This window comes from Monoraphidium neglectum, assembly GCF_000611645.1.
Source record: "Monoraphidium neglectum strain SAG 48.87 unplaced genomic scaffold scaffold01457, whole genome shotgun sequence".
Lineage (NCBI taxonomy): Eukaryota > Viridiplantae > Chlorophyta > Chlorophyceae > Sphaeropleales > Selenastraceae > Monoraphidium > Monoraphidium neglectum.
This window is the reverse complement of record NW_014012171.1, coordinates 4,897-14,388: the sequence shown is the minus strand read 5'-3', so window position 1 is coordinate 14,388 and position 9,492 is coordinate 4,897. Positions and strand designations below refer to the sequence as shown.

At 68.3% G+C, this 9,492-nt stretch overlaps 2 protein-coding genes across 2 annotated transcripts; both read right to left on the bottom strand.

The window, feature by feature from the left end:
- Positions 1 to 2,318: 2,318 nt before the first annotated feature.
- MNEG_7942 (hypothetical protein) lies at positions 2,319 to 5,518 on the bottom strand (the record flags this gene model as incomplete). The annotated part of the gene is made up of 4 exons (XM_014043587.1): positions 2,319 to 3,116; positions 3,297 to 3,422; positions 3,639 to 4,199; positions 4,448 to 5,518. Coding segments are annotated over 4 exons (2,556 nt in total), but the record flags the coding sequence as incomplete, so codon positions are not given.
- A 1,521-nt stretch (positions 5,519 to 7,039) lies between these two features.
- Positions 7,040 to 9,187, bottom strand: MNEG_7941 (hypothetical protein; the record flags this gene model as incomplete). The annotated part of the gene is made up of 2 exons (XM_014043586.1): positions 7,040 to 7,130; positions 7,446 to 9,187. 2 exons carry the CDS (start codon positions 9,185 to 9,187, stop codon positions 7,040 to 7,042), a joined length of 1,833 nt encoding a protein of 610 aa, XP_013899040.1.
- Between the last annotated feature and the right edge of the window lie 305 nt (positions 9,188 to 9,492).

Below are 9,492 nucleotides of genomic sequence, written 5' to 3'. Positions count from 1 at the left end.
GCAGTAGGCCAGGGAGTCGCCGTCCTGGCCCCATGCAACCGCGTGCGCGGGGCCGTCGGCATGCGCCAGGGTGGAGCGCAGCATGCCGGTCCTTGACCAGACTTTGACCTGCCCGTCCTCGCCCGCGGTCGCGAGCGCACTGCCTGGGGTGCGGGGGTGCAGGGGTTTGGGGGCAAGGTCATGTGCGAAAGAGACGTGCAGTCGGCATTGTGATGGCCGCCGCAGAGATGGGCTGCTGCTGCTGCTGCTGCTGTGGCTGCTGTGGCTGCTGCGGTTGCTGCTGCTGCTGCTGCTGCTGCTGCTGCTGCTGCTGCTGCTGCTGCTGCTGCTGCTGCTGCTGCTGCTGCTGCTGCTGCTGCCGCCGCCTTACCATCATGGCTCCAGCGCAGGCTGAGTACAGCACCCTGGTGCGCCTCCACGCTCTTCTCCACCTTGCCCGTCCGCGACACAAACTTGTATGTTCCTTTGAGCAGGCGCGGCGGGGCGACAGTCAGACAAGGCCTCTGCGGCCGGCAACCGCCTGCGGGCGTGAACATGCGGGCAACAAGGCACAGCGCTGCCCATGAAGCCCCTGGGATGTTGGCGCGCCGCAGCTGGCCAAGAGGTCGCCGCGGCGCAGGTGGTCCCCCTGCCCACCATCAGTGCAGGCGGCAGCGAAGATGTCGGTGCCGGCGCTCTGCTGCTTCCTGCAGCCCGCAGGGAACCACTGCAGATCTGTGAAAGCTGACGATTCTATCACACAGACCTGTAAGCATGCAGAGGGGGTGCCTCAACATGTTTGCCGCTGGTCGGCGCGTGCACTTGCTTAGGCAGTGCATTCGCAACTGGCGCACGGTAGCATCGCGAGCAACGCAGCGACATGGACGATACGTGGCATCGCGAAAAGTCGCATGGCACACCTTTCCCTCTAGATCGCCTCTTGAGCTCCATTTGCACACGGTATGATCGTCGCTGCAGCTGAACAGCTCGCTGTACGCGTTCCAGCCCACCGCGGCAGCGATCTCCGAGTGGGCTTGCACGCTCGGCTGTGATATCTTGAGCCTCATGATCCTAATAAACGTGTCTCTGTGCCTTTCCGGTGTTATTCATATGGGCACGCGTTGTGATCTCGGTCAAACGCTGCGCGGGACAAGCTCACATGCTAGATGACATAGGTACAAAGATAGATACATGACAGCAGCGCGAGATTTTCAGCGGCGTGACAGCGGCGTGAGAACGGCGCCTACCTTTTCACTAAAAATTGGACATTCCACTTGGATGCAGTACGTTTCATATCACCCTCCGTTACACAACGTTGCACCACAGCTGCGGGCACCGCAATTACATGTACGACGTTCCAACCCCCTCCATGCCCCTGCCGCCCCCAGTAACATCATAACTCAGCCGCCGACCAAAATGCGCAGGGGACTCAGGTATTACACCATCCTGTGATTGTCCGCCAACCGGGCGAGTGTCATGATGCCAGGCGACTTGGATGAAGCCAACCGGCATTTGTGTGGGTTTAGAAATGGAACTAGGACAGGGCACAGGCAGCAGCAAAAGTGCAAACACCCACATCATCTTGGGTTTAGATGCCCTGCTTGGGGTTGCTGCAGCGGCGTGCCAAGGCACGCCATCAGATAAGAGGCATCTGAATGCAAGCGTTGCCGACTGCAGTGCGCGCGTACGACAGGCCAGTGAAAGCCGCTGCTGACATACGCCATGTCACCCCCCGCAGAAGGCAGGATGTGTCAAAGAGTGCGGCTCGCAGCCCAGGCAGCGCCACGCCCGCATTATTGGGCCTGCGTCACGGCCTGTCCACTTGCGATGGGAAAGCAAGCTCAAGGGAAACAGCAGTTATGTACGCGTGGTCTAGACTAGGAGCCCAGAACGGACAGGCGCATACACAGGGCACGCGCCACGGCCCGCGGGACCCAGCTTTTTCCAAAGGCTGCGAGGTGGCCCCTGCCAGGGCCCCTTATCCAGCGGCTGTTGGCGAGCAAAGAGGGTGGAGTTGAACAAACATGGGGGCACGTACAAAGAGGAAAAGTGGTGACCACGGTCGCACGCATTGCTGCAGCGCCAGGGCGACCAAAGAGGGTGCAGAGCCGGCAGCACAGCTGAGGAGAAATGGTCCAGGCGAGCCGCCAGCTACCAGCGACACGCATTCATGCGCTCTGCCACCTGCGTCCGCACTCTCACATCCATGCAGCTACAGCTGCAATGCTGCCAACAGCTTTGACTACCATGCGCAAAGCTGGTGACCACTTGCACTGCCAGAAAGCATCGCGATTCCACCCACAGCAACAGCAGGCCCTTCACCGGGCACCACCACCCACGGTGGCAGCCCCAGAATTGTCGAACGGCTCGAGGTTGCACGCGCCAAACGGAGACGAGCTGGCCTGCCGGTCCACAGTCAGCCCCAGTGCCTCAGCTGCGTCCCGGTCCGGCGAGGTCGCGCGACACGAGGGCGTCGCGCCCGCCGCCGCCGCCGCAAACGGCCCTGCGTCGCCGCCGCACGGCTGCTGCAGCTCCGGCGGCTGGGTTGCTACGGGCGCGTGCGCGGTGCCTGCGCCGCCCACGCCGCCGCCCGAGCGCTCAGTGGCGGCAGATGGGCCGGCAGGGTCCACGGGAGCCCTCGACGCTGCTTTGGCAGCGGGCGCAATGAGGCTCACCTCCTGAACCAAGCCAGGCTGCTGCTGATGCCGCTGCTCCTGGTGCGCCACTGGGGGCGCCGCCACGGAAGCCTCACCTACAATGCGCTGCGGGGTCGGCCGGCGCCCGCCCGTGATCGCCGCCTCTGCCGCGGCCGCTGCGGCGGCCAGCCGGCCCCCAGCCGGCCGCCGCGGTGCCTCGTCGTCCTCGTCGTCGCCACCGCCGCGCGCCCCGCCTGCGCTGCGGGACAGGTCAATCACCATCACCGTGATGTTGTCGCGGCTGCCGCGGTCGACGGCTGCCTTGGTCAGAATGGTCGCCGCCACGCGCGCCGCCGCCTTTGGCGACGCCCCCTTGTCCCGCGCTCGCCGGATGCAGCGCATCGCCAGGTCAGCGGCCTCCTGGTTGGGCATGACGTCCCACAGGCCGTCGCTGGCGAGCAGCAGGATCTCGTCCTTGGAGTGGCGCTTGAAGACAGTGATCTGAAGACAGCACCATCATGGAAGCAGGGGTGGGTGTGGTTTAAACATTGCCAAGCAAGACCATCACATCAAAAAGCCGATGTGTAACAAGACCAGAACAGACACGGCCCCTCCCTGCACTGTGCAGGATGCCCAGCAGTTGCCCTAGGCTGGGTCAAGATGCGCCGTCACCGCGCGCACCTCTGGCTCCGGGATGACGTAGGGCCTCAGGCAGTGGTCCCCAATGGCGCGGCTCATGGCCAGCACGCCCATCACGCGGTGGCCGTTCCAGTAAAGCACCTGCCCGCCCGCCTTCTCAACGCGTTCCTGCAAGGTGCAAAGCAGGAGGGCACGCGCACACGCAGATAAGCGCAGGTCCCTGCTGCTGCCCGCCCCCGCCCCCAGCCCCGCACCGCGCGCGCGGGCACCAACCCCAGGCGGCCCTTCCGGCTGCGCCAGCCACTCTCCATACGCCCAAGCCCGCGGGGAGAAGTCAGCCGCAACATTGACACATCGCAGCCCTTGGTATCAGGGGATACCCACCGCCTCGTCCTCGCGCTCCGGCTTGTGGTCATCCGTGACCTGCACCGCCTGCCCGCCGCGGCACAGCACCGCGCGCGAGTCGCCGCAGTTGGCGATCCAGACGCGGTGCGTGCCGACCAGCGCGCACACGGCCGTGCTGCCGACGAGGCCCGCGGTGCCGTCGGCGGCAAACTCCGCGTCCGTTTTGAGGAAGGCCTCGCGCAGCGCCTCCTCCAGCAGCACGCACATGCTGGTGCTGCCACCCTCCTCACTGCCATCCGCGCTCACGTCCTCGTCGCCGCCGCCGCTCGCGTCGGCGCCTGCGGCGCCGCCCTCCGCGCCGCCCTCGCCGTCGGCCTCGCCGTCAGCGTCGCGGTCGGCGGCGCTGCTCTCGCGACTGAGGGCGCGCAAGGCGGCCTCGTCCTCGGGCGACACCTCGGGCGCGGACGACACCGGCACCAGTTTGCCTACGCGGGCCTCTGCGGCGGCGGCGGCCGCAGCAGCGGCCGCGATCAAGCAGTCGTCCGCGCCTCCCAGAAGGGGCGAGGAGCCATCAGGACGGCACACCGGCACGAACTGAACCTGGAGGGGTTGCAGGTGGCAGCATCGCATGCAACCCTTCAATGTGCAGCGCTTGCAGCGTAAACGAGAGTGTGCATGCATCCAAAGCATCCCTTGTCGTGTGCATGCATGCAAAGCATCCGGTATTGCAGCTGCTTCAATGTGACCCCCCAAAGTCTGGCTGCGCTTGGAACTTGAGCAATCCTGAAAGCGGGCTTCCTATAACCAAGCCCTCCGCATGCTTCCTGTCAAGCACAGCCGCAGCGCACCTCGGGCACGACTGCGCCGCGCCACGCCACAGCGTCTCGCGCCTCGGGGCGCCCCCCCGCATCGGCGCCGTCCGCCGGCGCGTGGCCCAGGACATCGGTCGCCATGTCCCTCAGGCACGCGCTGAGGTGGTGGTGCAGCCGCGCGGCGCAGTGCTGCGACGCCTGGATGCCGCCGTGGCCGTCGTACACGCCAAAAAAGTGCAGCTTCTCCAGGGGCGCCGCCGCGGCCTCGACCGGCGAGCTGAAGGTGCCGCCGCTGCTGGCGAGCGCGGCGAGGAGGTCGTGGGGGGCGACGTGGGCCGCGGCGCCGTCCGCGGCGGCGGCCGCCTGCGCCCCTTCGGGGCATGCGGGGGCCCCGTTGGCGGCGAGCTTCACGGCGATTCGCTGCGGCAGCTTGTCGGGGGCGCCGTCGCGCGTCATCGGCCGCATGGGCAGCTCGCAGATGTTCGGGCACAGCGCATACGTGTCCTCCATAATGGGGCGCTTGCCGCAGGTCGCCTTGACGGCATATGGCGGGCAAGTGCACGCGTCCTCCCCGAGCGCCGCCCCGCCGGGCGCCGCGTCGTCGCCGCCGAGCGCGCCCGACGCCGCGCAAGCCAGCGCCGCGGCCGCAGACGCGCCACCTTCAGCCGCTGGGCCGGCGCCATCGGCGGCCGCGGCCTCCGCCTCGGCCTTGGCGGCAGCGGCCGACGCGTTGCGGCGGCGCGCCTCGCGCGGCCCCTCCTCCCCCGCTTCCGGCGGCAGCTCGCCGGCCTGCGCTGCCGCCCTGGCGGCCGCTTTGACCCGCTCGCCGGGCGTTGCCTCGGGCAGCGCCGCGAGCGGCAACATGAGCGTTTCCTGCTCTGGCAGAGGGACGGGGTTCTCCGCGCTGCCGCCGACGCCGCTGCTCGCGCTCGACGCCACAGCGTCGAGCAGCCGCTGGCTGTTGCGCTGCAGCGCCTGCGCGTACTCAGCAGACATCGGCGTCCGGGGCGTGCCTGAAGAGTGCAGCGAGCCCGACTGCGACGCGCTGCCACGGCGGGCGCCCGGACCGCCGCTGCCCATGCTGGCGCCGACCATGCCCACGCCCATGCCGGCGCTGTCGGGGCGCGCAGGCAGGAGCGATGACGGCGGCAGGCACGAGCCCTCCGGGCATGATGGCAGCGAGCCCTGTTCGCTGCGCTGCCGCAGGACCTCGGCGAGGCCTCCGCTGCCAGACAAGCGGCCCTCCAGGACCAACCGGCAACCAACAGGGTCTGAAGAGGGGGATGGGGCGGGCCGTGCGGCGTCAGCGCGCAGTGTGTGACGTCCCGCGGCGCTCCGCATATGTGCAGCCTTGCAAGGCCCTGGGCCGCTTACCAATGCTCCAAGATCAACTCTTGACACGCGATGCAATCATGCAAGGGCCCAGAGCACGACCTGTCAAGGAGTCGGGGCCCACAACTTCTTCTGCATCCGCCTGGCCTGCACCCACCCAGCGTCTGGGTCAAATTGCGCTCCAAACGCCTAACGTCTGTGCTGGCCATCCAAAGCCAGCTCCCGGGGCTTCACGCGCCCAAACTGCGCTGGGTTGTGTATGTGTGCCAACCCGTTCTCGGGGCCGCTGGGTCGGTCCTACTAAAAACGAATGCAGAAACTAGCAACCCAAAACATCAGACGTATACGTCCTAGTAAGGGCGTCGAGAGCAGCTGGGGCGGAGCTGCACACGGCTTGCAGAGGCGTGCGACCTGTATAGCATGAACATGAAAAAGCAAACGTGTTATCGGCTGAATTGTATTGTGAAGTGGTTATTGCGACTGGCCTGAGCTTGGAGTGCTATGAAATGCGACGCATGTGCACCGCAGCACTGGGAAGCTGGGCGACGACACGGCGAGGAACCGCCCGAGTCCGAGCCGCCGCCCGTTGCCGTGCCGTCTGGATAGATATGTGAGCTGCGCTCAAAGCACAAACGCGGTGGTGGTGAACCAAGTGTAAAGTTTTTGCAGTGGTTTGTGTTCATCATCAGCGGTCGTGTGCCCGGATTGCACCGCGTCACGACGGCGCTGAGCTGTGGCCACCTATGCAGAGGTGCATGTGGGGCTGATCAGGCGTGCCACGGATGAGCACTCTCACCCGCGCACAGCTGAGGGGAGCCGCACCCCTTGCTAACCCTCCCCCCCTCGTGGTCGGCGGCCGGCTGCATGGCAGCTGCGCCTGGAGGCCCCGAGGCAGCGGGACCCCAGGTAGCCCGAGGCATTGGAGGACCCGCTCACATGAGCTGCGTGAGGCCAGCTGTATCGAGGATGGAAATCCCACCCCCAAACAACTGTTCTGGGGAATTCTGTTAATGAGCTAGCCCTAGGCCCAAGCACCATCCAGACATCTGGCCACATGCCAGCAACTACATGACGCGAAGTCGGAACACGGCTGCATTCATGCAAAAGGGTACAGCAATCGTGCAAGGCGTGCACGCATCGACAAAAGTGCTGGATTGCACGACAGCAGCCTTGCAGCCCAGCCGCCCAATATCCCCACGCGTGGTCGCGGGCCCTTTAGCTCCTCGTGAGGTGTAGTGGCTGAGTCGCGGTCACGCGCGCTTGCGTTGCGGCGGTCATGGCAGGAGGCGCGGCGCGTCAGCCAGAGCCTGGCAGCAGGGGCTTGAGGCCCTGTGCTATCCTCTCGCGGTTCACGATGCAGGCCTTCTTCATCTGGGGGTTAAGGCACCTGAGGGTGGCGGCAGGGCGCAAGGGGGGGAGTGAGGGGCGTCGCGTGGCAGCTGGGACACGCTGAGCGAGCAAAACGGGCAGGGCTGCGGTCCGCGCCGCTACAAAACTTGCGCATTACGGCAGGCAGCGGCCAGGTGCCAGTGAGCGGTGCAGCATGTGAATTCAGGGAACATCCTCTCGGCGCAAAACACATCCGCCATCTAATACGGGCACAAGGAAAGTGCAGTGCGATCAACGGCTTGGAAACACATGCCGGCACCTCCCCACCCTCGATCCCGTAAGCCATGGCGAACTCCAGCATGGACCCACTCACATCTTGCAGTTGCCGCACTTCGGCGTCGCCCCGCCGGCCCACACTCGCCGCACGCCGCCAGGCGACCGCTTCCGCCACACGCCCCCCTCGTCCTCTTCCTCCGATTCGCCTTGCGGCCGGCCACGCTCCTCTGTCTTTGGTGGTACCCCTGGGGACACAGCTGCACGCACCCTCGTGGGCGCAGCCGCGGGAGTGACCCCCGCGGCCACCGCCACGCCCCCGCCCTCACGCGCCGCGGCGTCGCACAAGCGCCGCAGCCGGAGCGCCTTCGGTGCGCCCGGCGGGCCGCCGCGGAGCTGGCGCAGCGAGAGGCAGAGCCAGCGCGCCGCCAGGACCTTGGCGGCCGGCGCTGGCGCCAGCTGGGCCGCCTGCGTCGGCGGCGGCGTGCCCTCTGTGGTGCCTGCGCGCTGCACCGTTCCGGCCCGGGCTGGCGCCGCGTCGCGCAGTGGCAACGGCGTGGCAAGGAGGGCTGTTGCCTGCTGCTGCTGCTGCTGCTGCTGCTGCTGCTGCTGCTGCTGCTGCTGCTGCTGCTGCTGCTGCTGCTGCTGCTGCTGCTCATCCTCCCCGTCCTGCTCCGACTCCACGCCCGTCCCGTCGCTGGCGCTCGTGCTGCTGCTCTGGTTGGCGGCGCGCCTCGCGGCCCGCCGGGAGCGGCGCGCGCGTCGCGCGTCCTGCCGGCACAGCCGCTGCTGGGGCGCGTGGAACCCCGCCGCCGACCCCGCGCGCTGCAGCAGCTCGGTTGCCGCCAACGGGTCGGCTGCGGCGGCGCGCGCGAGCAGGCTGGCCGCGCGGGGCGCGGGGGCATCATCCAGGGCGCGCCACAGCGCGTCCCCCCTGCTGACTCTCGCCAGCCCGGCCGGCGCCTCCGCCGCGCTCGCCGCGCCGCGCGCGGCCCGTGGCGCCGGCCCCGGCTGCGCCTGCTGCCGCGGCTCCTGCGCCCCCTGCCCCTGCCGCCGCGCCTCGTCCGCTGCAGCGGCGGACGCCGCGCGCTTTCGCGGGCCCCATACCAGGTCTTCCAAGTTTTGGGTCAGTCGCCTGTTGCCGCGCCGGAGGGTCCTGCCAACGGTCCTGGGCCGCGCCCCCGCCAGTCGCAGGACGCGGAGGGTCTGGAGCATCTCGCGGCGCCGCGCCGCGCGATTGGCGCTGGGGCGACCGGGGGCGCCCTGCTTTTCTGGAAGCTGCTGCTGCTCCTGCTGCTGCTGCTGCTGCTCCTGCTCCTGCTGCTGGTGGTGTTTTTTTCGCTGCCTTTCCTGTCGATGCTGCTGCTGCTGCTGCTGCTGCTGCTGCTGCTGCTGCTGCTGCTGCTGCTGTTGCTGCGGCCGCTGCGCCGAAGGCAGCTCTGATGACTGTGTGTTCACACCCGAGTCCGCCCGCCCTCGCCCTCCCAGCCTCGTGCCCGCGGACGCGTCTTCGCCCCCCTCTGCGCCGCGGCCGCCGCCGCCGCTGCCGCCGCCGCCGCCGCCGCCCCGGCCCCGCTCTAGCTCCGCGAGCGCGCGCCGCGCACGCTCCGCCGCCGCTGCTACCGCCCCGTACCCCGGCAGGCGCCCGCCCATCTGGGCACGCCGCGCGGCGGCTGGCTCTACAGCGTCCAGCGCGCGCGAGACGCGGCACTGCAGCTGCACGATGGCGCGCTCCAGGGGGCGCAGATACACATCATACGCCGCCTCCACCAGGGGCGCGAGCCTCGCGTCATCCTGCAGGTCCTCTGACACCTCCTCCCAGCCGCCCGAGTGGGACACCATGTCTGGGCCGCCCCTGCCCATGACCTGAGCCAAATGATGCCGCGGAGAGGTGTGGTGACGTGGCGGGTGTGGGGGGGACGCCGGCATGCAGGCAGGGGGGCGGCCGCGGCAAGCGGGCGCGGTGGGCAGCGGCGTCGTGGACGCCGCTGCGGCGCACCTCGAGCCACAGCTGCTTGAGCTCCAGCGGGGGCGCTGATCTGGAGAGCCTCGGGACGTGTACCTTGAAACCGAGGAACGCGCCCAGCTTCTCGCGCCACTGCCGCTCCTCGGCGCCGACGGGCGGCGGCGGGGGCGCGGCGGGGGAG